This window comes from Eptesicus fuscus, chromosome 1 (genome assembly GCF_027574615.1).
Source record: "Eptesicus fuscus isolate TK198812 chromosome 1, DD_ASM_mEF_20220401, whole genome shotgun sequence".
Lineage (NCBI taxonomy): Eukaryota > Metazoa > Chordata > Mammalia > Chiroptera > Vespertilionidae > Eptesicus > Eptesicus fuscus.
The window spans coordinates 52,081,199-52,107,714 of record NC_072473.1 but is presented as its reverse complement, the minus strand read 5'-3'; the positions used below and the strand labels follow the sequence as shown (position 1 = coordinate 52,107,714).

The 26,516-nt window shown below is 47.0% G+C and overlaps 3 protein-coding genes across 5 annotated transcripts in view; 1 reads left to right on the top strand and 2 right to left on the bottom strand.

Moving 5' to 3' along the window:
- The window catches only part of KIF4A (kinesin family member 4A), a 204,012-nt gene extending 199,636 nt beyond the window's left edge, over window positions 1-4,376 (bottom strand). Inside the window, exons 1-2 of the mRNA XM_008155964.3 lie at window positions 4,257-4,376; window positions 4,035-4,149 (exon numbers count right to left, since the gene is read on the bottom strand). Of these exons, the coding sequence (XP_008154186.2) occupies window positions 4,035-4,149; window positions 4,257-4,376 (235 nt within the window). The remainder of the gene's footprint in view (window positions 1-4,034; window positions 4,150-4,256) is intronic.
- Window positions 4,377-4,924: 548 nt separating this feature from the next.
- On the top strand, window positions 4,925-8,549 carry PDZD11 (PDZ domain containing 11). 3 transcript variants are annotated; one of them, XM_054716405.1, is made up of 9 exons: window positions 4,925-5,006; window positions 5,392-5,598; window positions 6,033-6,171; window positions 6,272-6,371; window positions 6,819-6,902; window positions 7,172-7,228; window positions 7,575-7,673; window positions 8,132-8,192; window positions 8,337-8,549. In XM_054716405.1, the coding sequence occupies exons 4-9, from the start codon at window positions 6,285-6,287 to the stop codon at window positions 8,369-8,371; spliced, it is 423 nt and encodes a 140-aa protein (XP_054572380.1). In that variant the 5' UTR covers window positions 4,925-5,006; window positions 5,392-5,598; window positions 6,033-6,171; window positions 6,272-6,284; the 3' UTR covers window positions 8,372-8,549. The 3 variants fall into 3 exon arrangements, with proteins under 3 accessions (XP_054572380.1, XP_054572383.1, XP_008154185.1); XM_054716408.1 differs by lacking the exon at window positions 5,392-5,598; XM_008155963.3 differs by lacking the exons at window positions 5,392-5,598; window positions 6,033-6,171.
- A 4,475-nt stretch (window positions 8,550-13,024) lies between these two features.
- ARR3 (arrestin 3) lies at window positions 13,025-23,762 on the bottom strand. The gene is given in 12 exon segments (XM_008155977.3): window positions 13,025-13,087; window positions 13,089-13,153; window positions 14,355-14,407; window positions 14,572-14,595; window positions 14,867-14,901; window positions 14,904-14,952; window positions 17,020-17,153; window positions 22,252-22,328; window positions 22,581-22,599; window positions 22,602-22,667; window positions 22,854-22,987; window positions 23,759-23,762. Coding segments are annotated over 12 exon segments (723 nt in total).
- Between the last annotated feature and the right edge of the window lie 2,754 nt (window positions 23,763-26,516).

The following is a 26,516-nucleotide window of genomic DNA, read 5'->3' as shown; positions in this document are numbered from 1 at the left end:
TTTGAAATATAAAAAAATCCAAATAAATAAGTTTGTATGAAAAGAAACTCCAGTTTTTTATTCTACTGCCGCGCTTTGTAAAATCTAGGATATTTAAAAAATTAAATCCCGAGTAGAATAAAGGAATCGAGAAAAAGCAAGCGAGTACAAAGGGTTAAGAAAAGGAAGATAATCCGATAAAAAAAATGGGCAACAGACCTAAATAGGTACTTTTCAAAAGAGGACATAAGGAAAGCCAAGAGACATATGAAAACACTAGAGGCCCTGTGCACGAAATTCGTGCACGGGGCAGGGGGTTCCCTCAGCCCTGCCTGCACTCTCTCCAATCTGGGACCCCTCAGACATCCCTCTCACAATCTGGGACCGTTGGCTCCTAACTGCTCACCTGCCTGCCTGCCTGATTGCCCCTTAGTGGCCCCCCCTGCCAGCTTGGTCACCTCCAATTGCCCCCCTCTGCCAGCCTGTTCGCCCCTAACTGCCCCCCCCTGCCGGCCTGGACACCCCATGCAGCCTGCTGTTCAGTTGTTTGGTTGTCCCTCATTAACTCCTCTGCCGGCCTGGTTGCCCCATGCAGCCTGCTGATCAGCTGTTTGGTCGTCCCTCACAAAACCCCCTGCTGTCCCAGTCGCCCCACACAGCCTGCTGTTTGGTCATTACTGTGATGGTGTCCTGGACAATTTGCATATTCCTCTATTATTAGTATAGATGCTCAAAGTCACTAATCATCCGAGAGATGCAAATCAAAACAACAATGAGGTACCATCTCACGCCTGTCAGAATGGCTATCATCAACAAATCAACAAATGACAAGTGCTGGTGAGGATACAAAGAAAAAGGAACCCTTGTGCACTGCTGGTAGGAATGCAGACTGGTGCAGCCACTGTGGAGAACAGTATGGAGTTTCCTCAAAAAACTAAAAATGGAACTCCCATTTGACCCAGTGATCCCACTTCTAGGAATATATCCCAAGAAACTAGAAACACCAATCAGAAAGGATATATGCACCCCTATGTTCATAGCAGCACAATTTACCATAGCTAAGATTTGGAAACAGCCTAATTGCCTATCAGCAGATGAGTGGATTAAAAAACTGTGGTACATCTACACAATGGAATACTATGCTGCTGTAGAAAGGAAGGAACTCCTACCATTTGCAACAGCATGGATGGTCCTGGAGAGGATTACAAAATAAGTCAGTCAGAGAAAGATCCATATCACATGATCTCACTCATTTGTGGAATATAATGAACAACATGAAATGATGAACAAAAACAGATCCAGAGACAGCGAAGCATGGATCAGACCATCAAACCTCAGAGGGAAGGTAGGGGAGGGTGGGGGTAAGGAGGAGAAATCAACCAAAGGACTTGTATGCATGCATATAAGCCTAACCAATGGACACGGACACCAGGAGAGTGAGGGAATGATTGGGGGAGGGGGGAATGGGGGAATAAGGACACATATGTAATACCTTAATCAATAAAGAAAAATAGATGTTAAATTGAGATCTTCACTAGTAGAATGCTAGTATCACCTCATATGGTATAGTATGGCATAACTATGGGTCAAGAGAATAACATTCCATAATCTTCTGCAATACTACAGTATAGTAATAACTGGGGAAACTAAGCTGCAGTACTTTTTACAAAGCACTCTGTGGTATTGAGAGTTCAGAGTACAAGAAGGTACTGTTGAGCTGACTGAAAAATACTAGTTTGTCTTTGCAGAGCAATGTTAACCAAGCGCATATATATTGGAGTCATTTTCTACATTATATTGCTTCTAAAGACTATAATTTAATTCTCATAGTTTCCCAACTTAAAAATATGAAAGTAGAAGTATAGTACTTTTACTAAACTGTAAAGGTATATTCTGAGGAAGATGCTCAGATAGTGAAGGCTTTGGAAACCATATTTTTTTCAGGAATGGCTAAAGGAAAGGAAGGATGGTTAATGAGAAGAGAATTAGAATCATATGATGGTCTTTCAAATATGTAAATAAGAAAAAGATTAATTTTATAGTGGAAAAACCTGGCAGATAACACCTTAATCAAATCATCAAAATGAACATCAGGATGTGAGGGCCATCTGGCTGCAACATCTGTCACACCATTGATCGCCACGGTTGGTTTGGCTGATCTGGCTGGGTAGGCAGGTGTCCTCTTCCTCCCTCACTGATCCATGTGTATCCCTCCAGAAGCTGCAAGCTTGGTTGAAGAGAACATTCCCAGATAGAGGAGAGGACCGTATTCCGGTCAAGGGTACATGAGTAGCTGCACTCCCCTGCTAAAGCCTCCATCAAGATCTCAAAATGAACATCAACAGTAATGGAACAAAACAAAATCATGTGTTGACTGACAGGATTCAAAGAGAACCTGAATCTAATCAGAAATAAACATCAGACAAACCAAAAATTAGAAATGTTTAATAAAATAATTGGCCTGTGGATCTTCAAAAGTGTCATGAGTATGAAAGTAAAAAAGAGAATGAAGGAATTTTAGAATGAAGGAGACTACAGAGGCAGTACAAATAAATATAACATGTGAATTTGAACTAGAACCTCTGCTATAAAGGACATAATTGAGACAATTGGTGAAACTTGAATGAGGTCTGAGGGCTGGATAGTAGTATTATAACAATGCTAATTTCGTTATTTTGATGGTCGTATTGTAGTTATGTAGCAGAAAGTCCTTGTTGGTAGCATATATACACTAAAGTATTCAGGGAGCATCAGGTCAACAACTAATCTCAAATGGTTCAGGAAAAACATTTTTTATGCTATTCTTGCAACATTTTTATAAGTTTGAGATTATCACTTTTAAAAATTTAAAACAAGTATTCAGAGTCATGACATCACTTAAAAAGTGAAAAAACAATGTGAATTGCTGTGGCCTGGAAGAAGGCTTCTGTAGACTCTAGAGAGATAAACTAACATCACTGGGTAGAAATTACCAGGAGGCAAATTTAATCTCAGTATAAACTAATACAATTAGAGTTGTCTGAGAACCAATCAACAGTACTACACTGTGAGTCAGTGAGTTCCCTGTACAAAAATGAAATTAAATAGACAATGGAAGTTCACTTTACAAAGGTATTGCTAGAAAGCATTTTTCTTTGGAAAGCTAGACTAGATGATGTAAATGTCCTTTTCAACTTTATAGGACTAGTATGTCATGGTTCTACTTCTTTTAAATAGCCCTCTGCTTTGAATCCTGAGTAACCGCTGTTCTAGAATAATAATTAAAGACCTCCTAGGCACTTCCCCCTTCTTCAGAGCCCTGCTATGGTCTTTAATAACACTAAAGGCTTCACTTCTGCAATAAAGATTAGTAACTGGACAGAGTATTCAGGGACTTTAGGAAATCTCCTTTACGTAAAAGAATTCTACTCATCATTCAAGACTTATCTCAAAGGTTCCCTATGCTGTGAAATTCACTGGATTCCCCAAATAGTTTGTGTCATCCTCTTTGTATAAAAGCACTGCTACTTCTAGAGCAGGACTGGTGGATTCTATTGTATATTTTTCACTCCTAAAATACTTTTCCTTAAAGATGGGTGCAAAAAGTTTAACAATTTTTTATGCATCAAAAAGTATGTGTGTAGTCATCTACTTCTACTCCTATCCCTAAACTTTGCAGTCCTGTAGGGTCTGGAAGCTATTATTCATTTTTTAAATCCTTTCACAGGTCTTGCAGTGCTTGAGCCTCGAGTAGGTTGGCACACTAATTATCATCAGCACCCATCAAAGAGCTTAGAATCTAATAATGTTCCAGGACAAACAAAAATATATGTCTCCCTTTCTCTCTCTTTCCCCCTCCCTACCTTCCACTCTCTAAAAATTAATGGAATATATAGATATCAAAGATGAGCAGAACCACAGAAAGCAAATACAGTACAAAACTAGTATCAAGAATACAGAGACTGGGGACTTTTTGAAGTCAGGACTCATGTTTCATCCACTCCTGTACTTACAACATCCAAGCACAGTACCATAATATATGCTCAAGAACCATTTGATGAATGAAATAGTCTCACCTTTAAATATGTCTTTTATGAGTGGTGCTACTGCTGTATTGAAGATTTCCTCCTGCTCAGTAGAAGGGTCAAACACAAAGTCATAGGTGAAGGATTTGTCAGTACCAACCACCACCTAGAGAAGGCAGGAGACAGAGGAAGAAAAAGATGAAAGGTCAGACCACACCCCTCACTGTCCATTGGCCTGAGGTGTTCCGATGCAGGCCCGGGACTGTTACGCACCTGCGGTTCTCCGGGTACAAAGGAAAGGCACATCTGACAGCCCTCGCTAATCTCTTTGGGAACTAGAGGGCGACATCGTAGTGCCACTCTTACAGGAATTCCCTTCACCTCTTCAGTCATGATCCTACCTCAGCACCGTCTCTGACGGAAAAAAAGAAAAGAGGCTTGCTGATGAATCTCAGTGGGTTGGGAGCAGCGGGAGAGCGTCCTCCTTAGTGCTGACCCTCCGCAGGGGGTGGGGGATGGGTTACTGACCTCGGCGTAGGTGAGGCAGCTCCTTCTCTCAGCAGGGTCGCAGCCGCTGGAGGGTCAATCTCCCTCGGATTTGGCCACCAAAAGACGGCCCGGCAGCCCGATACTCTAAAAACAGCGAAGTGTCCTCTAAAATAGAAACTCCCAGCGAAGGCGTCGACAAAGACCCACAGCCCCAGGGTACCGGGAAAGGCAGTTCCTAAGGTCTCCCCTTCACTCTCCAAACTAAACGTACCTTCTCTGGTCTTCCCGCTGCCCTGTCCTAACCGGATATTTAACCGCCAAGTTTCAAATTGGCCCTGGAGACGCCAGCCAATCGGAATGCAGACAAGCGGCCAGAGGTGCACGCACGTCGGTTTGCGCAAACGCTTTAGGAAGGGGTGGGCCTGCGCGCGGCACGTCGATCCCGCCCCTGGGGACCCGTCGTAGCATCTGCTTCCGGTTCTCAGGCTGATTTGGCGGTGAGCGGAACCTACGCTGGCTGAGGCCTGTTGGCAGGTGAGCTATCATGGCAGTTACTTCTTAGAATGCGCGGAGCTCAGGCAGGAGGCGGGGAGGAGATTTGGAGGTGGCAGGTGGTGAAGGAAGGGTTGATATGGGGACCGCCACAATTACCGATCACATCTAGGGAATGTGGGCGGTGCCGTGCCTCCAGCCCCTGTGTGGTGGGCAGTTAGACGTGAGCAGAGCAAGGAGGAAGGGCCAGGCAGCCAAGGTCACCAGGGTGGAAAGCCCCGGATGCCTAGCAAAGGACTATTGTAGGGTGGGATCTTGCCCCAGAGTGACCTTTCCTCCCCTAGCTGCTAGGGCCTAGCATATCCAGTTTTGGACCCCCTGACTTTTCCTCCCTAGAGATAACATCTAAGCCTCAGTTTTATTTCAGCTCCAGGACCAGATAAGCAACAAAAGCAGCCACAGCTGACCTCAGGACCAGCTGCATTGGATAATGACCCCGCCCCACCTCTGGTGCCGGCCAGTCAATCAGTAGAGACCTAGACCTTGAAAGGACACACCTGGAAAACTGCTGAACAGTCTATTGAGATCTTCCCCTTGGACCTCCCCTAATATCTCCACCCTTACAACCCTTAGGGTACTCTCTCCCTCCAGGGAGCACTCCAGTGCCTTTCCCTTTACACCGCCGCCCGCCCCTCCTCCCCCCCAGGCTCCTCACCATTATCTTCCTTACTTCCAAGCGCCAAGGGCCCTTCCTTTACTTCTATAACTTGTTTCCTAAGCCCACCTCGTCTACAAATTACTTCTTCCATCTTTGTAATTTTATAAATAAATGTTCTCTTATAGTTTGGGTCTTAACTGTAAATTCTTTCCTAGCCAGAATTCAAGTACCAAGGTGGCTGAACCTAGGTACCGTCTGACCCCAGAGGTGTAACACCATGCCTGCCACCTACAACACCTGTGGATAGTTGGAGTCAGCACTCCCTTGGACTTTGAAAGTAGACAGATCTTTGTAGACGCCATCCTGCTTGCCTCTTCTCTAGGTTGAAGAGAGTAACATCTATTTTTCAGGTTGTGAAAAAGGACATCATCTCTATAGAGGACCTAGCAGGTTGCTTGGCATCCAGATATCCAGCAAAGTTCATTGTTTTCTTCCATCTGTTTTCTTCTTTCCACCAATCTATCACCTAGAAGTGAGCTGATACCATAGGTGAAAGCCTTAGATAGATTGGAGTTGTTTTCTGAAACTTGCTGGGCTACTGTCCCTTTTGAACCATCTTTGTCAGCTTTGATTCACTCTTCCATTCCAGAGCCTTGCCAGAGATGGACAGCCGAATTCCTTATGATGACTACCCAGTGGTTTTCCTGCCTGCCTATGAGAATCCCCCAGCATGGATTCCTCCTCATGAGGTGGGAACCATCTATACTCTTGAATAGCTGATTTTTCCCCATGGACATGAGATGATATATGAAAAGTAGGATAGCAGGGTTAGAAAACTCAATGGAGAATGATTCTTAGCCTTTGTTGTAGCCAAGGGACTCAGAAATTGGATTCTGAGCAACTGGGCCCATTGGAAGCTTATGGAATCCTTCCAGAGTCCATTCATACAAGATAATTCTTGAAATTCAGAGCCCTGCTTTCCATTCTGTCAAAGTAAAGAAGTGGAGAGCTACTGGACTACTAGCATTTCCCCAAGCTATCCACCTACCCATTTGGACAGTATTATCTGTTCTCTTTAGCTAAGTCCATGACTTTACCTTTTCCTGACTTCAGGGTGATACATTTGTGTTCCAGATGAAGATGGTTAAAAAATCTAAGTCTGGTAATAAGATTTCTGGGGTTGCTGTGTCTTGCAGAGAGTATACCACCCAGACTACAACAATGAGTTGACCCAGTTTCTGCCCCGAATCATCACACTAAAGAAGCCTCCTGGAGCTCAGGTGAGCTAATGGAACAATGATGTCTTATTCCAGGCTAGATTTGTTCACACCAGACCCCAGAAGTTAGCTGTGGTTGGGAGTACAGATTGGGAAGCAGGTAGGGAGGTAAGGATACTACCTTTATTGGGCAGAAAAGCTGAGGTACCATTTCCATAACTTCTGACTTCTCTCTGAGGGACACTTAGCCAAGCTATCATATAGTGATGCTACTAGATATTCTTGTGTTTGTTGTCAATATTGAGCCCCCATTCTGTGCTCTTGTCTTGCAGTTGGGATTTAACATCCGAGGAGGAAAGGCCTCCCAGCTAGGCATCTTCATCTCCAAGGTGAGTGTACCTGGTAGGCAATATGGATAGCTACTTCCCGTCGTTATCAGATTGCAGAACTGTGATGTCCCGGGGCCTGGGAGAAGGATGATTTAGTAGACTCTGAGAAGGGCCATAATGGGGAAACTCTTTCCCACTTAAAACTTCCCACTTGGCAAGCATCTGTTTCCCTACATTTTCACGCACATGTGCATGCATGCGTACACACACACACACACACACACACAGACACACACACACACACACACACACACAATAGAACCTTACATTTGGATAGCACTTAATTTCACTTACAGTCTTTGAAATTATCCCACCTCAATCAGACATATTCTCTCCTTACCAACAGGTGATCCCAGACTCTGATGCACATCGAGCAGGACTTCAGGAAGGGGACCAAGTCCTAGCTGTAAATGATGTGGATTTCCAAGATATTGAGCATAGCAAGGTGAGCACAGCACTTGGGCTGTGGTGAGGCAAGAAGCGATCCCAGGTAGGACAAGTTGGACAGGATTAGCCTAATCCAGTGGTCGGCAAACTGCGGCTCATGAGCCACATGTGGCTCTTTGGCCCCTTGAGTATGATTCTTCCACAAAATACCATGTGCGGGCGCGCACGTACAGTGCGATTGAAACTTCGTGGCCCATGTGCAGAAGTTGGTTTTCGGCTCTCAAAAAAAATTTCAATCATTGTACTGTTGATATTTGGCTCTGTTGACTAATGAGTTTGCTGACCACTGGCCTAATTTGTATGTAACTTGGTAAGAAAGAATCTCTCCTGAGGAAGTGTACCAGAAGGAAGCAGCTGTTAGTGACCCAGAAGGTTTGAGTGGCAAATGACTTTCCTCCTGTTATGTTCTGTCCTGGGTCATATCTTCATTTCTACAAGCTGTTTTGCTCCTTTCAGGCTGTTGAGATCCTGAAGACAGCTCGTGAAATCAGCATGCGTGTCCGTTTCTTTCCCTACAGTAAGTGTCACTCTCTTTTTTCTTACTTGGAAGGGCCCTGGGTAGGAACTCTTGAAGTCCTGATTATTTGAGGCCCCATGAGTTGGGAGCTCAGGCCTCAAGATAACCTGCATATTTCCTCCTTTTCTTTCTTCTTTTCCCCAGATTATCATCGCCAAAAAGAGAGGACTGTGCACTAGAGAGCTGCAACCCACAGCCCTTCAGATGAAATCTTCTAGGACAAGCTGGGAAGGCCTCAGGGAAGCCACATACACTCTCATATAGTCTCAGACATTTCTGAGACTCCTGTAGGACCCTGTTTTCCCTCCTCTCCCTCCTATTCTCTCCTCCAGAAAGTAAAATGCCATGCTGAAGAAATGTTGGTGTGACTTTTTGGATGATACTCATTGAGTGTAAAATGCTATTGAGACAAAAATAAAAGCTCTTTCAAAGATAAGAGCCACAGGATGTAACAGCAACACTATACCTACTTGACAATTTTCTCTATTTGCCCAGAATAGCAGGGAGGTCAGGGAATCTTAGCTACAGTATAGCTGAGGAATGGTATATGGTAGAGAGTACTGGAGGAAACCTGCCATTTCCTCTGTGATCTTTGGACATTTCTCTGTGGAAGGGGGGAGGGGGGCAGTATTAATATTGTTCTGTCCTCTCCTTTCCCTGATTCTTTGATCTGGAACATAAACTAAGGGAGAGGCTTAGGTGCATTTATTTTCAGGGATAACAGTAAGAAATTGGTTCCCAATTTCCAACTTGTAGGTTGAGTAGTACTGACAGCTGACTTCCCCCTTTTCTTCACCCCAGCTCCAAATAACCTTCTGCCATGTTTTTAGTTCTTTAGTTACAATCTTTTGTTAGAGATTCCAGACCACACTTTATGTCATTTTCATTGGCATGTTCAAAATACCCATTCAGAATAGAAACTTTTCTAATGAGGCATGGGCTGAAGTTCCCCCATAATGAAAGTCCCAATTTTTCCTTGAAAGAATCCTGGGAAGCTTAAATATATATTTCCAGGCCCTTCCCCTGGAGAGTGATTTCGTTGGTCTGAGGTGGAGCCTGGAAATCTGAAATTTTAAGTAAGGTAAATAAGTCTTCAAATATGGGAAACAGTTCTAAATACAGTAGTAGTGCTATATTTCTATGAGGAAGTTCTGGCTATTCCTGTAAATCCATCCCAGCTCTGCTATGGTACATCTTCTAGAGGCTTGGTGCCATTGTTGTGTAGCAACATCCTTGTGTGCAGAGCTGGAGGCAGAACTCATTTAGCAGTCTCTATATGTCATGGAAATTCCCTTTTACTCTGTTCCTATTGCTATGCTGCCCCCCAGTGGCCATATGAGAAAGAAACTCTTACTTGCACAAAGGCATATTGGCTGAATGTTGAGATCCAAGACTATCCCTATTGTTAACTCATCTAAGAGGTGTAAAAGGTAAAAAGTCCCAGCCAGGTACCATGGGCCTAGGAGGCAAAACCCCTCCTGCCCTAAATTGGTTCTCACTCTGTGGTACTTGGAATGGTTCAAGGTTGGTTGGAGTAGCAGATGATGCAATTGCATTGTGGAAGTATAGGTATAGCATGGAGAAAGTACAAGCAGTGACCAGTTGTTTATTGAGGGTGTAGATAACAAAACAGTGGAGAATGAAGTGTATTGGCCTTTGAGGTATCCCAGCTGCTGTAGAACTGCATCCCCTATAGCAGGGGTCCTCAAACTTTTTAAACAGGGGGCCAGTTCACTGTACCTCAGACCATTGGAGGGCCGGACTATAGTTTAAAAAAAAAAAGTATAAACAAATCCCTATGCACAGTGCACATATCTTATTTCAAAGTAAAAAAACGGCAAAAACACCCGCATGTGGCCCGCGGGCCGTAGTTTGAGGACGCTTGCCCAATAGTGATGCAGTTCTTAGTGATCAGTGAAGGTAAGGTGAGATTCCTGAGCCCTGCAAGAACACTTCACCCATAACTGGGAGATGCAGTCAAGGAAGAAATGCTGACACTTCCAGGTGTTTCGTTTTACTTCTAAGCCCCAGAATTAAGACAAGAGCTTAGTAAGTGGCTGAATATTTAAACCATAAACCTGAGGGTGGAGGGTAAGGACTGGTACTGGGAGGCCCAAATGCAATAAATTCATCAAATTAGGCAAACAGCCTAAGCTATCAACAGGAACAATGACTTTTGATGCCTACTGCATCAGAGTTCTCCAGTTAGATTTCAACCACTGAAGTGTGTTAAGGAAAGTAATAGAGAGGTGGCTGGGGTCAAAACTCAACTCTCGGGAGCAGCTTCTAGAAGACAGAAGAGGAATTCTGATTTTACAATCCCTTTCACCTAAAGGCAAACCAGGGAACTACTTTAGGCTGAGTTAGTCCCTTGTCTTTTCAATATTAGGGAGACAAATTGGCCTGGCCATCAACTCAGCAAGGGAAGTTTGCCTTCTCTGCTTGTAACTCCCTACCCGAGAAAAAAAGCTGGAATAAAGGACACTCTTCTTCCTTCAATGGAGATAAATTACTTCTGGAAGGAAGTTCAGAAACAATGCACAGGAATAGCTCTGTGTGTATGTGCATGTGTGTGTGTGAGAGGGAGAGAGGCGGTGATGGAGGGAGAGAGAATGGTGATGGGCAAAAGGAAAAAGACATGATTCTGAGCCTTTTCACTGCATAATGGGGACATGAACCGTACCCTCACCCCATGATAGGACAAGCCAAGGTTATCTGAAAGAGTAAGCAGTGGTGGGTGGCTAGAGCCAAGAGTGTTAGGGAATTATAAAGAATAGTTATTTTTCACATTATAACTGGTTTCAATAAACATTATATTGAAGTCTTTGGATTTTTCTTCCCCTTTTCTGTAGAGACTTGTCTGGACAAATGAGAAATTATGTAAGGGACCAGGTAGTGATAAGACCCTTTCTGACCAGATTTAGTGGCTAGAAATAGGTCCTTCTCAGGTATAATAATGCCTCTCTAGGAATAGGAACCCTAGAAGCCTTGAACCCATAACCTTCCTGATTCCTGACACTGGTAACTTCTCCCAAGTAAATAGAGCTTAGTAGACCCTCCCCACAGAGATGAATCTCTAGGTATTCCAGAAAAAGTTGTAGTTACACCTTACCTTTTGTTTGGATCAATCTTGTTAACCACCAACATGATGACTACATTATCACCTTTCTTCCTAAACATCTTCTACACTCTTATCTGTCTCTTTGAAAGAATTGATGTATACAAGAGAATGTGTTGTAGAGTGTTGAAACATTCAGTAGAGGTTTGGAGAGAATAAAGTATCTGTCCTTCCTCTCGCCTTTTCTCACCAAACTTGCTATTGCTTACCTCAATCCCTTTTTCAAATAAAACAGCATAACACTCCCCTTGTGATCATAGACAACCCCTGCAAATATTGAATCATAATGTAGCTAGGAATCAGGTTGCAAAAGTGCTCCTGGTCAGCTATGTCCCATAGCTGCAGTTGAACCTGCATAAAACAAAGGTGGAAAAAGATAGACAAGAAACTAGCCCTTTAAAGGGTAGGACTTAATAAAGGCAAAATAAAAAGAGTCAAGGAATCTAGGTCCCTGAATACTGGCTACTATGGCCACAAACCAAGTGACCTACCATCCTAGGACAGGTCCAATGTTATACTGTTTTGATTAAGGAAGACCCTATAGAGCAGCAGATTAAGAATTCAAGGCCTCTTGGATTTTGTCTGTGTTACAGTTGAAGTTTAAATGAGGACATAGAGAACAAGACACAGGACAGGGCTGATTGATGCTTTCCTTCCCCTTTATCCATAAATAATCTGGGATAATGAGAAATTATGTAAGGGACCAGGTAGTGATAAGACTACCCCATTGTGACCCATTTGCCCAAGCGGTTGAGGTATAGGGTTAATGATATGAGGGTGAACATTCACTATTTAGTCCTCCAAGTACATTATCTTAGACAGGAAGTCAATCCAATGGTTGCCTGCAAATAGAGATACTTTGTACTCCCCTCCCCCGATACCAGGCAGCCTTAGAACTGTAGTGGAGAATGGCCCTTGAAAAGGTTGTCCTGCTCAACTTCTCAACACTTACAATAGATCACTTTGAGGAGAAGAATGCCTGGGTGAATGGGCCAAGGAAGGGGGCAAAAATGTACCTCATGATGCCTTGGTGGAGGGCTCACCTGGCCAGCGCAGGTGAAGCTCTGGATCATTGAAGCTCTGGATCATTGAAGCAGGTGGTGATGGATGTCTTCCCCACTGTGAGGCAGAGGAGTAAGACATTTGTCACCTTGGGCGAACCAGAGAAGTCTCTACTCCATTCCATACTGTCACACCTCCTTATCCCCCAAGCCCAATGCAGACCTCCATCACTCTGCTCCCCCAGGAACAGGAATTTGGATTTACACAGAGACCTGTACTGGGGTCTCTCCTAGGTTTCCAGGTGGAATACTCTCAGAGCTCTCAGTCCAACCGCTATTCAAAACACCTTCGGACCTGGGCGCATAGCACTGTCCACTGGCAGGCAGCTCTAGCTGTTCCTTTCTCTGGGGCAATGGGCGATCACGGGGTGGGAGTGGGGGGGGGGGTGGGGGCGAGGATAGACAGCATCTGAGGGAAAGTTGAAGGACCCACCAAGGGGGCAGCGTGCCAGGAGGAAGTCAGGGGGTCATTTAGGGGAAAAACACCTGCTATATGGTAATATAATCACTGACGGGGAAAGGAGTGCTCCTTCTGGTAGTTCCATTACCCTCCTGGAGGAGGAAATATCAAAGAGATTGCCAGCCATGTCTGGACAAGCTGATTTATTAGAGCATTACAATGGGGCTCACACACAAGCGCCAGAGCCAGCTGCTCAACTCCCCTTGTCCCGCTCCAGGGCCAAAGCCTTCTGGCTCTCCTTGATGCAGCCACTGCTGGGGCTCCTGCCGGGTAAACTCCTGGATGACTATGTTCTCAGAGCATGCAGAAGCAGCAGAGGCGACTGGAGGGTTAGGAACAAGGTTCTGGGCATCCTCCACATTTCCTCTTCCTGATCCCAGAGAAGTGATCCCTTTCCTGTCTCCCGGCTCAGATCCCTGGCTGTCTCTCAGTAGCCCCCCTGCACTCCCAGATCAACCACATGAGATTGTTTCCCTTCACTCACTCCTTCCCTAATCACCCAAACACAAATGTCGCCTGAGTACCGAAAGGGAAATTAGAATGGAGGGATGGATGGAGGGAAGGGATCGAAGAATGAAAGAGGGAAGTAAAAGCAAGAGGGCAGGCTGGAATGGAAGAGAAGAGGGGAGTGGAGATCCCTAGAGGAGCAGGGGTGGGGAGTGAGGGGTGCAGGAAGGGAAAGGAGAGTGGCTGAAAAGCATTGAACTATTACAGGAAGCTAAACCATAAGTTTTCACTGTAAATGCATTGAAAGCAACATTCCTGGGAGCTTTTTTACATTTCCACTGTCAAAAAATGGAGGATGGCAGTGGGAAAAGGAGGATGGGACTCCCAGGCTTCTCATTTCCTTACCTAGTGGCCTCTGAGGCAAGCCAGGAGAGGGAGGAAAAATGAAGCTGAAGCTGATAAGGGGCTCTTCAGTTTCTGAAGAAATGTCTTCCCCCTTTTTATTTAAATTTTTTTTTTAATTTATCTTGCCCTAGCCGGTTTGGCTCAGTGGATAGAGCATCGGCCTGCTAACTGAAAGGTCCCAGGTTCAATTCTGGTCAAAGGCACATGCCCGGGTTGTGGGCTCAATCTCTCGTGGGGGACTTGCAGGAGGCAGCCGATCCATGATTTTCTCTCATCATGGATGTTTCTATCTCTCCCTCTTCCTTCCTCTCTGAAATCAATAAAAATATATTTTAAAAATGTATCTTTATTGTTGAAAGTATGACAGATGTCCCTTTTTTCCCATTGACCCCTTCCACCCCCACACCCCCACCCCACCAACTCATCCACCCCTCCCCATTCTGTGTCCATGGGCTATGCATATAAGTTTCCCCTTCCTTTTTAACCTTCTCCCTCCCACACAACACACACACACACACACACACACACACACACACACACACACACTACTTCCCCTGAAAACCTAGACACTTAACCTGCCTATTGCTGTCTCCACCCAAACTGCTAGTCCCCATCCATGAGATCAGAACTGGAAGGCCCACCATTCCTGTGAGTCCCACCTGGTCACTCACCATGAGATGGCTTTGGATGCATCAGGATCAGGGGCAGCTCCACATCACCATCACTGTAAGAATTCCAAGGCAGAGTTATAGATTTCCCTCCAAATCCACTGTTAAACCTCTCTCCCTCAGTTTTCCTGTTCTGGGATGGCCTCAGATTCCCTCATCACTCTTTTGGTCTCCTTATCTCCTCACCCTCCTCTCTTGTCCTGGTCCTCCACTCTATTACCTGGCTGTCAGGTTGCCTATAATGCTAAGGGTAGAATGACACCATAAAATTAGCAGCTGGAAATGGAAAAAGGTAATCTATTTTTACTGGGGGATGAGGGAATCCTAAAACCAAGTTAGCCACAGAACGGGTTTCTGGAAGGAAAGGTGGTTTTCTCACTGAGTTCACAGGGAACCTGATCTGTGAGAATGGTAGGGGACAGCTTGATTGGCTCAGTCAAACTGGGAGGAAAACAGAAGGAATAAACGTTCAGCTTCTCAACCCCTGCCCAGACAGACCCTGAACCCTCCCTCACCCTCCACTGGACAGCATCAGATTGACTCTGACTTTTTGTAGGACACCAGGATCCCCAGAAGCTCCTTGTTAATTCCAGGTCTAAGACTGGAGGTGGTAGTTTTCATTGTGTGTTTGTGGGGATGGGGGAAGGGGAGGAATTAATCAAGTCCCCCAGTCCCTTCCTGTGCACCTTTTGTCTTCCAACAGGTCTCCCAAGCTCTACTCTCTCTTACTCATTGGGATCACATTTCTGTTCCTAAAATGCAGTTTTACCATGTCACCCTCTCAAAATCCTACCTCTCTGAATATAACTACTCTGCTTAACAATATTGCCCCACCCAGCCTCTCTAATCTTTTCTGTCCTAATTCTCTAATACCTGGAAAACAACCTAAATGGACCCATCCTCTCACCATGCCCAAAACATGCCACCTTCTAGCCTTTGCTCATGCCATGTTCCCAAATGGAATGCTCTTTTCTTCCTCTATTGCTATCCAGATTCTACACATTCTTTTTGTTGTTGTTGTTGTTGTTGTTGTTGTTGTTGTTAACCCTCACCCGAAGACATTTTTCCATTTTTTAAAGAGAGTAGAAGGGAGGGGGAGAGACACACGGAGAGAAACATCTATGTGAGAGAGATACATCAATTGATTGCCTCCCACATGAGCCCTGATCAAGCCTGCAACCAAGTTATGTGCCCTTGTCCAGAATCGAACCCAGGACCCTTCAGTTCACAGGCTGATGCTCTATCCACTGAGCCAAACTAGCTAGGGCGGATTCTACACATTCTTTAAGATCTAGCTCATTCTATATCTCCAGCTATGTTGGCTTCTTTTACCTTCTATTGGATCTATAATCTGAACCACCTATACTAACATTTAACTGTTAGATTGCATTTGCATTCCTCTTTGTTCCCCATCTAGGCCATAAATTGACTGAAGGCAGAGATTGTCTTAATTTTTTTGTATTTTGTAATAGGTGCTCAATAGAAAAAAACCCATGATTGAAAAATAAGACAAAGAAAGCTGTATGTTCTTGGGAAAGTCTTCATTGGTTGGGGGTATTGATCTTCTATAAAATAATGCTGTTTGGATAATTTCTAAGGGTCTTTCTAGCATTAGTAATCTATAGCTACATGATTGATGAGGCATGAGGAGAGGCAGGAGGGAATGAACATATGTCAGATGGTTTTTCCTGGGAGATACATCTAACACTAAGGCCTCTGAAGTCAAAAGACCAAATGAATGACTTGATAGAATTCTATCAATTTGTATCATATCTTTCTCATTGTTTGTCTTCCTTTTCCTCCATTTTTCATCTCCTAATCTTTCATCCATTTCTATCTTCCCTAGAGAGTAGATACTGTAGAGATCACAGTGTTAGAACCAGATGACATGTGCTAGAATCCTTTCCACCTCTGCCACTTATTAGCTCTGCATGCCTGGACAAATTCCTTTGTCTTTTTCAGCCTCAGGGTCCTTAAGTATAAAATTGAACAACAATTTTACAGCCTACTTTACTGGGATTCTTTTTTTTTAAGTAAAGCAAAGTGGGATTTATTGAAAATACATTCCAAGCAAGGAGTGGGCCAGTTGAGAGAGACAATGGCTCTGAACTCTTGGGTTATATGATTTAAACCAAAAAGATGTTACAGGGAGGATGAGAGGAGGAAGAGGAGAGGAGGGAGGGAATAGCAAGAGGGGAGTGCTCCCTGGAGGAAGAGCACCCTGGGACTGAGCTGCTACTCATTGCTCCCCTGGTTACATGTCTCATGGGAGCCCTTAGAGGTTAGGGGAGAGTGGGGGGGTGGGGCAGGGGGGAGCAGAGGGATGGGAAGGAGATGGGAAAGGGAATGGTACAGGCATTCTCCATGGAGAAAGAGCACCCTGGGATTCTTATGAAGAAAACATAGTAAGGCCTTTGTGAGCTGTGAAATATTATACAACAGGAATTTTCTCTCTCCACTTTTACCTTTCTCGATACCTATGACCTAAGCCTGCCATTGATCCCATGGGCATTATTTAGCTTACTGTTGGCCCTTAGGCCCAAGGGATCGCTGAACACTAACCTAGGGACATTTAAAAAATAGGTAGGCTTTATTGAAGGTGAAACCTCACAACTGTATATATAACATGCATATATAAAATGGAGGCTGGGAGTCGCATTGAACCTACATCATGCTAGAGGCCAGATTGGTATCACCATGCTTGAGTTTGCCATCCAGTGCCAAGCCTCGTTTCTAGCAGTTGGCAGCCAGGAGTGGGGTTACTGCAAAGCTCTTGAAGAAGCTGGAGTTAGCATCTATTGTCTCCTTTTGAAAGGAGAAGAAGAGAAGAACTTAGGCTATGCTTGCCAACTAAGTGTACTTTTATTCTCGAGTATCTTCCACAATTGCACGAACTTACTGGAGTATCCAAGAGAGCTGACATGTCTAACTGTGGAGAGTGGGAACTGAAAGGTTTGCGACGCAGAAACAAGACACAGAGTCCAGGCCATGGAAAAGGGAGGGAGGTTTTAATCTTGCGCTCCCGGGCGAAACTCACCGGTCCAAGAGTGGGTCAGGGGAGTTCGCGCCAAAACGGGGGCTTAGGTACTTCCTTTATACAGCCGTTTGGTGAGGGGAGGGTGGAGAGCATGAGAGATGTGGAATTCCTGCCTCGGGCAGGGGTCTGGGAAGGCGCCAGTTATCTTTGTCACCATCTACCTTGCGGATGCTTGCATGGCTGTGGTCTTTCCCCCATGCCTCAACCTAACATCCCAGCCTTTTTGGTGATAGGGGGCGCCGAAATCGTCCTGGCTACTTCCTGCTGACCAGGGGCGAAGAGGGTGGGGGATGTTAAAGGCCAGGGTCAGGCAGAGGCGGGTTGAGGGGCAGCCGAGTGTAGGGATGGAACAGGAGCTGGTTTACAGTCACATTTCTGCGATCCGGGAGCGGATGAATTTGAGGAGGCAGGGAGCCCCAACATGACAGGGAGGAAGGCGGCCCGGCGGGCCCGGGGGTGGGATGAAGGGAGCAACCAGGCAAGCTCCGACTCTCCATACAAGGTTAGTTGGGGAACTACTGTGACCCCGAAGCGGCCCGGGGTCAGAGGAGTTTATGCAGTTGCTTAAGGTGCCATTGCACCAAAAGAAGGTACCCGGGCTGGCCTTGGTGGGACTGGCTGCAGTGTGGTTTTGGGTACAGTTCAAGTGACTGTCCCAGTTATCGGTTGCTGCTGGTCTGGTAGCATATCCGTGGGGGCAAGGTGGGCTCTGGAGTTTCGGGTTCCCAGAGGGGAATGCCAGTCAGGGGAGGCTGACATTCACCATGTCCTTGAGTTCCTGGAGGAGTCATGAGTGGGACAGCAGCCAGCAAAGGTCTTTGGAGAGAGACACATAAAAAGCAGTGCGAGACATTGGGCAGGGTGCGGGTCTCGTTAAGGAATAGTAGAGTGTGTTGGATAAATTGGAGCCAAGAAGACAGGACTTCTACCCGGGGGGAATCAGGCAGCTTCCCTTTAAGGGAATTTTCGGCCTGTAGGATGCTTTTTGGAGACCTGGATTTGGGCCTCCTGGGCCATGACATATTCCCGGGAGATGTAGATGGTCCCTGAAGGGGTTAAACTCCAACCATCCCCATATAGTTTTCCCATAACGCCTGCAACCCATCGCTGGTCCCAGGGGTCCCGGACCCTGATGTTGAAGGTCCCGTCCTTCCAGAAAAAGGGACCAGACCTGACCTCATTATAGGCATCATGGATGACACAGCCTGACCAGCGGCAACCCCCATAGGTGTTGACGTCTCGATTACACCTGTCTGGGTTCCGTTGGTTGTAAGCAGAGTAGGCATATGGTCGGCCACCATTGCACACTGACCGGAGGTCGACAGCAATCAGGATCTCCGCCTGGCATCCGACCAGAGGGCAGTCCTGAGATCCTACCTGCCGGGTGACTTGTGTGCTGTCCTGGTCGTAGGTTTCATGGACCTTGAACCTCCACACATAAGCAGGTGGGGGTGGGTGTAGGTTGCCCAGGGCTGGGAGGAGGAGGAGGAGGAGGAGGGGGAGGGCGGCTAAGGCAGACCTTAGTGGGGCCCAACACCTCACATTTATAGAAGTCATGCTGCTCCGGGGTCCTCTTGAGTCTGGAGAGGTGGTGCCCTGATGGATCATCAAGTAGTTTGGCCGCAGTGGGGGTTGTGAGGATTACTGTGTGCAGTCCCGTCCACCTGTCAGCCTGTTCCCAGAGCAGCTGCCTGCCAGTCCTGCCCTGGGAGGTGTCCCCTCATTTGATGGGTAGGAAAGTTGGGGCGCATTCCTCCCTGGGGTGAGCAGGAGGAGCAGGCACTTGTGACTGCCTCTCGCAGTGTGGGCGAGGTGAAGAGGGATGAAGGCCGTATCCAGGGTCCGCTTGAGTTACTATCGCGTAGGAGGCTTTCTGACGTCCCTGGGGGTCTAGACAAGAGCTTCCATCCACAAACAGAGTTAAATCAGGATTAGAGAGAGGAAGATCTGAGAGTCCTGCCCGAGGTTGAGTGAGGGCCTCTGACGACCTCGGGGCAGGAGTACTTTGCTGCAGGTTGGGTGGAGGCAGCAGGAAGGAGTGTGGCTGGGTTCAGGGCTGGGGACTGAGTTAGGGAGATGTCAGGACTCTCCAGGAGCAGGAGATGGAGTTCCTGCATGGGAGAGGGGGCAAGGAGAGATAAGGACCGGTGTGACAGAAGATCCTGGAGAAGACCTGTAAGGGTTGCTGGAGGCAAATCTTCTGGGCCTCCTTGGTGAGAGCAGCAGCTGCAGCCAGAGCCCGGAGGCAGGGCTGCCATTCCCGAACTGTGGGATCAAGCTGTCTGGACAGGTAGGCTGTGGGGTGAAGGCTGGAAGAATCCTACCAGCGGAGGCCAGCTGTATGCCTCTGAGACGTGTCCAGGGAGGGGCTGCAGAGAAGGAGATCATCTCCATACTGGAGGAGAGTGCTGGGTTCTAATGAGCATTGTCGGAGGTCTCTGTTAGGCCTGGCCAAACAGATGAGGGCTGTCTCTGAACCCCTGGGGCAGGACCGTCCAGGTGAGTGGGTCCTTTTAAAATCCTTGTCAACAGTTAACTTTAAAACTTCTTGGAACAGGCCTCTAACTGCTTGAGTTCCGAACTGAGTTTCTGATAAGCCTGTGCCAGCAAGAAAGTTGTTCTCTAGGGAGGGAGAAGAGGGGGAGAGGGCGGGGTGAGAAGGCGCTGAGGCCAGAGCATGTTTGCCATCAATACCCATGACCGAGATCGTGGAAGGGGCAATGGCCTGGAAAAGGAGGGCAAGGACAGAGCCGTAGCCCCCGTATGATCAGGAAGGAGATCTGCTTACCCACTACCTTGAGCGTTTACCTGGGGGCCCGGCGAGGGTGATGGGTCGTCGAGTCCTGCCATCTTCAGCCTTCAGCCAGTTCCAGCGTGGCCAGCGGCGGGTCATGACCTTGTGGGAGACGGCCTGTAGGCCGGCTATCAGGCATTGGAGCATCTGGTCGCGATGTCGGCGCCCCTCTCGCCCTTCCGGGGTATCTAGTTGGTACACCCAGCCTGGTTCCTCACGAGGAACGGCCTGGGGAGGTCGGGGAGTGAGGATGGGGGAAGGGAGGGAGCGGACGGCAGGGCAGAAGGAGGCAGGGCAGAAGGCGAGTCGGAAGGGAGGAGGAGGAGGAGGCGGGGCTGCGGACCCCGGGGGCTCGGGGGTCCGAGCCCGGTCGCTGTCCGGGGCGTCCTGTGGCTGAGCCAGCGGCACTGCCCGCCCTCCCCACGCCTGCTCCCTTGCCGCCTCCGCTCCCCCACCCCGGAGCGCGGGAGCCAGCTGTTTGGAGCGGCTTGCGGGATGGCGGGCGGGTGGCTCTCGTGCTGTGCAGCGGCGATGCTTGTGGCGATGGTTGCATTCGCGGGGAAGAAAGCGCAGCGGCGGCCGCGGGAGGGAGCGGCGCGGTCGCGGTGGTGTTACCCACGGCCGCGGAAGCCGCGGGTGGGCAGGTGAGGTGCTGCCGAGAAAGCACCTGCCAAGGGGAAGAAAGGGAGCCGTGGCGAAGGAGGAGGAGGGGGCTGAAAGTGTTCGGTGGGAGGAAGAGGGGTGGAAGTGAGAGAGCAGCTGGGTTCAGAGAGTCAGAGAATAGAAGGAGCAGAGGACAGAGTCAGAGAGAACAGAAGGAGCAGAGGGAGGGACGGGAGCGCAGATTGAAAAAGGCCTGGACATATGGAACCTCCAGCCCCTTCCCAGCTCGTTGGCAGAAGTTGTTAAGGTCGGTCAGGATGTTAAAATTGAAAGTCCCATGTTCAGGCCACTGTGACCTGTTGTCCAATTCATACTGAGGCCATGCCACGGTACAGAAGTAAATGAGGCGTTTAGGACGCAGATCCTGGGACAGGCCCAGCTTAGCCGGATTGTTGAGTAGGCACCCAGCAGCGCCTGTGAGTCAGTTTTGGATTTCTGGTGCCCATTTTGAAACCTAGGGTCAGTAGCAGAGGCCCAAGGATCAGCGTCCCAATCGTTGAGCCAAGGCTACGGACGGAATCCGAGGGATGGTGGGAGACGTCTCTCGCTGACCCCCTGGGATCGGAGTGAGGCCAAAAGGCCGGAGACCAAGGTGGAGTAGGAACGTCTTCACTACACCCCAGGGTCAGAACCTTTCCTGGAAAGGTCCGGAGGGCTATGCCCGGAAAGCAATCTCTGACGCGGACCGCGGTTTACGGACAGAGACGCCGACGGAGGACCCTAGGAATCAATAGGGACTGGGACTCACCAACTGACGCTGCCGAGCTGGAAAGAAGCCTGAGGGTTCCGGGAGACAAGTGGGGAGGGGTACCCCAAATGGGATACACACTCAATCCCCACCCGGGTTTCGGCACCAGATGAAAGGTTTGCGACACAGGAAACAAGACACAGAGTCCAGGCCATGGAAAAGGGAGGGAGGTTTTAATCTTGCGCTCCCGGGCGAAACTCACCGGTCCAAGAGTGGGTCAGGGGAGTTCGCGCCAAAACAGGGGCTTAGGTACTTCCTTTATACAGCCGTTTGGTGAGGGGAGGGTGGAGAGCATGAGAGATGTGGAATTCCTGCCTCGGGCAGGGGTCTGGGAAGGCGCCAGTTATCTTTGTCACCATCTACCTTGCGGATGCTTGCATGGCTGTGGTCTTTCCCCCATGCCTCAACCTAACAGGAACAATTTGTTCTGATGGGAAGTCCTTATGCCCCTGCCCTCTACCAGTATTTTGATTATCCTCTTGTGGGTATATTCCCTCTAGTTCTCCTGGAAATCCTTCCCTTTATCCAGGTCAACCCTCACTTTGATCTTTCTCAGTCCTGTGCTCTTACCCACTTCCTACTTTCCCCTGCCTCTAGCCCTCAAGCCTTCTCCCACTACCCCAACCTTTGGCTTTCTGACCCAGGCTCCAGCTCCAGCTCATGTGAACTCCTGAATGAATACTGTCTTGGTGTACTTTCCTAGTGAATACAGGAAAACATCTGTGATCTGGTCAACTAAACAGCCAGGAAAAGCACATAATTATAATTAATCAGTCATCCTCAAGACCCCAACTCACTGCCCTCAGATGTGACCTTATACAATATGCAGGTGCACTAAAATGTGCTCACAGACAAAGATAAGTATTTTGATAAACCTAAATTGGATGAAAAGCCTGGATGAATGCAGATTGAGTAAGTGGGGAAGAGTTTTAGGAAAAGATCTATGGATTCGGGAACAGGTGCAGGGGGATAGGAAAAGAAGTTAACCTGAAATCTTGATTTTTTTTTTATGATCTTGCTGATGGAGTTGTTGATAGAAACATTGACAGAGATGGGTTGGCCATGGTAGTGAACCTGAAGTTGGAAGAGAGAGGTCCATCATAAGGTTGGATGGAGAATGCCAAGATCAAGACATAAAATTCCTGTTTCCTTAGCACTGTTGCCACCTGGCTTCCATCCCTGTCTACCCAAGTAGTAAATCAGTGAAGAAAGGGTTTTAGAGGGGCTGTGGGGTAGAAGGCAAGAAGTGGGGTCACAAACCTCGCTCTCCATCAAGGCCTGAAATTGTAGGGGCTGAGCTGACAGAAGAAAGTTGCAGATGGTTTGAGTTCAGGGGCCATGGCCTGGTTCCAGAGGTGCAAACTGTACTTTCCAAATCACCAGCTTCACAGAGTCTGAGTAGAGACCAAAGGGTTAGTCAGAGCCTTTCCTTTGTGACCCACAGACGTTTCCCATGCCAATCCTATACCCCAGTCCTTGCTTGGACAGTGGAAGTGGGTGAAGGCATGCCTCAGAGAACTCCTTTATATCCTTGATGTGGGCATCTAGACCAGTGGTCAGCAAACTGCGGCTCATGAGCCACATGCGGCTCTTTGTCCCCTTGAGTGTGGCTCTTCCACAAAATACCACATGCGGGCGCGCACGTACAGTGCTATTGAAACTTCGTGGCCCATGTGCAGAAGTCGGTTTTCGGCTCTCAAAAGAAATTTCAATCGTTGTACTGTTGATATTTGGCTCTGTTGACTAATGAGTTTGCTGACCACTGATCTAGACCATCGGTCAGCAAAATAGGGCTCACTGGCCAAATCTGGCCTGCTACCTGGTTTCTATCGCCCATAAGCTAAGAATGATTATTATGTTTCTCAATGTTTGAAAAAAATCAAAGAACAATATTTCATGACATGTGGGAATTATATAAAATTCAAATTTAGTATCCATAAATAAAGTTGTATTGGAACACAGCCATGCTCATTCATTTTTGTGCTATCTGTGGCTGCTTTCACACTACAGTGGAACAGTTGAGTAGTTGCAAGAGAAAATAAATGGTTCGCAAAGCCTAGTTGTTTTTTGGCCCTTTACATAAAAGCTTGCTGACCCTTGCCTTGTTTAGAGCAAAGCAGAGAAGTCAGAGGGGAATCAGAACCAGGAGATACATATGAAAATACCCATTGTCTCAATGTTTGTCATAGCATAAAATTGGAAATAATTTAAATGTCTGTCAATGGGTAATACAGTTGTGCTATATTTATATAATGGAATACTAAACTGAGATTCAAATAAATGAACTAGAACTTCATGTGTTAATATGGTTAAATCTCAAAAAATAATGAGTAAAACAAGCTAGCTGCAGAATGATATGCTTATAAAAGTTTATGTTTATAAAATTTAAAGGCATGTAGAACAATACCAAAGTTGCTCAAAGATATATAAATATGAAGTAGGAATGTAGAAACATCATGGGAATAACAAACAAATTTGGGCTAGTGGACAGAAGTGGGGTGGGGTGAAGAGAGAAGGAAGAGGGAGGGAGGAAGGGGAATGGGATCAGGGAACTACACATGGGAGACTTAAGTTGTTTCTGTGATTGTGTTTGCATGTGTGTGTGTGTGTATGTAAAAGTCATATTTTATTTCTCTGTAAGATTAAATTAGCTCTTTTTAATTTATTATTTTATTATTATTTTTATTGTTGACAGTATTACAAATGACCCCCATTTCTCCTCCCCATTGGCCCACCTCTGCCCCGCCCATGCCCCACCCCAGGCCTTTACCACACTATTGTCTGTGAACAAGGGCTCCGTATATGTGCATACAAGTTCTTTGGTTAATCTCTTCCAGTCCCCCCAACCCCTCCTCCTCTGAGATCTGTCAGTCTGTTCCATGAGTCAATACCTCTGGACCTACTTTGTTCATCAGTTTATTTTGTTCATTAGATTCTACATATAAGTGAGATCACATGGTATTTGTCTTTCTCTGACTGGCTTATTTTCCTTAGCATAATACTCTCCAGGTCCCTCCATGCTCTGCAAAGCTAGTTGGTATTTATTACAGAATTCTCTGGGGTCAGAATACCTGGGCTTGAATATGACTTATATAAATCCCTCTAGTTCTCTGAGCCTGTTATTTCACCTGTCAATAATGGGACTGCACTAGGAATTCTACGTATGTTATTTAGACCTCACAGAATTCCTCTGAAGTATTATCTCCACTTTACAGGCAGAGAAAATGAGCTCACAGTAGTTAAGTGATGGCCCAGGATTTCAAGCCAGGCCTGTCTGACTCCAAAGCCCAGACTTATGCGTGCCCCACCTTAACTCATAGGACAGTTGTGAGGAGTTGATGTATAGGAAATTATAAAGTAATTATAGATGGGGATGATGATGATGATGATGGGAATATTGGCAGAAATGGAACAGTTAGAGGTGAACTCATACTTTGCAGTTGGTACCTAAGATTAGTGGCAAATAGAAGCTGCTACAATGTACTAGTGGAGTGTGGGATGAGGTGCAGAGGGATAACTGTCCAACAACATAGTGACACAGATTGAGGAAAGGAAGGCTGTAGAACAGAGGTGGGCAATATTAATTATATCAGGAGCCCTGAGCCAAAGAAAATTACTGACAGCCACACACTAGTAGAGAGCAACTTATTTCAGTATTTTTGAGAGAAACAAAATATCGAACAGCCAGATTATCTGCTTTTAAAATTAAGAACAAGGAAAATGAACCTACATTCAAAATACACAACAAAGACTGAAAGTAATGATAATGGTTGTGTTTATAAGAACTGGGGCAATGGGAAGCCTCACACACTGCAGGAGGAAGAGTTAATTGGTATACCACTTTGGAGGGCAATTTGACAATAGAAAGCTTAATACATGTATGAATGACCTTTGACCATTCATTCCTTTTCTAGGCATTTAGTCTAAAGAAATAATTGGGGGGAAAAGATGGCGACTGGCAGGAAGGTAGGGAGGGAGAGTGTATGAGAGAGTGAGGGAGCGATAGAGCAGTGTGTGGACCTGCGTGGGTGTGTGTGTGAGTGAAATAGGGACAGTCAGACCCTGCAGGTCTTCCAAGGGGCTGCCAATCCGGGCAGTCTTAGATGGCAAAACCCAGCTGCCGCCGCAAACACTCCGGGGAGAACACCGGCAGCACAGAGACCACACCATCTTGAAGAACAGAACTGCTTGAGACTAGGATCCTAGCCTCACCACCACCCAGTCTGGTCTTGGGAGCAAGCCAGGACCCTACAGCCGCTCTGATAGAAGACCTGCGACCACAGCTGCAGACACCAAGACTCCAGGCACCCCGGCTGCAGATTTCTGTGAGTCACAAAGCCAATCCCCCTCCCCACCGCCCCCGCGGCAGGGGATAGGAACTGCCAGACCCCAGCCGCACAATAGGGCTTTCTGCACACTTACAGCAGTGGTAGCTCTACCTGACTTTAAGCCTTGGTGTGGGACATGGGAAGTTTGTTTCCCGCGAGCAGGGTCCGTGCCAAGGCAGGGAGACTGCTGAATTTGACCCTAAGTGCGCATCTTCGGGGAGATTGTTTGCTGCGACCAGAACCCGCACCCATGCAGGCCAGGGAGACAGCACTGAATTTGAGCCTGGATGTGCGAAATAGGGGAATTTGTCTCCCGAAACTAGGCTCCACACCCAGGCAGGGAGACCTTGCTGAATTTGACCCTAGGCGCGCATCCTTGGGGAGACTGTTTTCTGTGACCAGATCCTGCTCCCACACAGGGCAAGGAGACAGCGCTGAATTTGAACCTGGATGTGCAAACTAGGGGAATTTGTTTCCTGCAACTAGGCTCCTAGCCCAGGCAGGAAGGCTGTGCTGAATTTGAGCATAGGTGCTCGACCTTGGGAAGTTTTCCGCGACCAGATCCTGCACCCACGTGGGGAGACAGTGCTGAATT

What these genes read in the sequence shown, in the direction of transcription:
- PDZD11 (XM_008155963.3), top strand. Translation starts at nt 6,285, where the DNA reads ATGGACAGCCGAATTCCTTATGATGACTACCCAGTGGTTTTCCTGCCT. An exon ending in AAGATATTGAGCATAGCAAG is followed by an intron (nt 7,674 to 8,131) that starts GTGAGCACAGCA and finishes TGCTCCTTTCAG; the next exon opens with GCTGTTGAGATCCTGAAGAC. An exon ending in TGTCCGTTTCTTTCCCTACA is followed by an intron (nt 8,193 to 8,336) that starts GTAAGTGTCACT and finishes TCTTTTCCCCAG; the next exon opens with ATTATCATCGCCAAAAAGAG.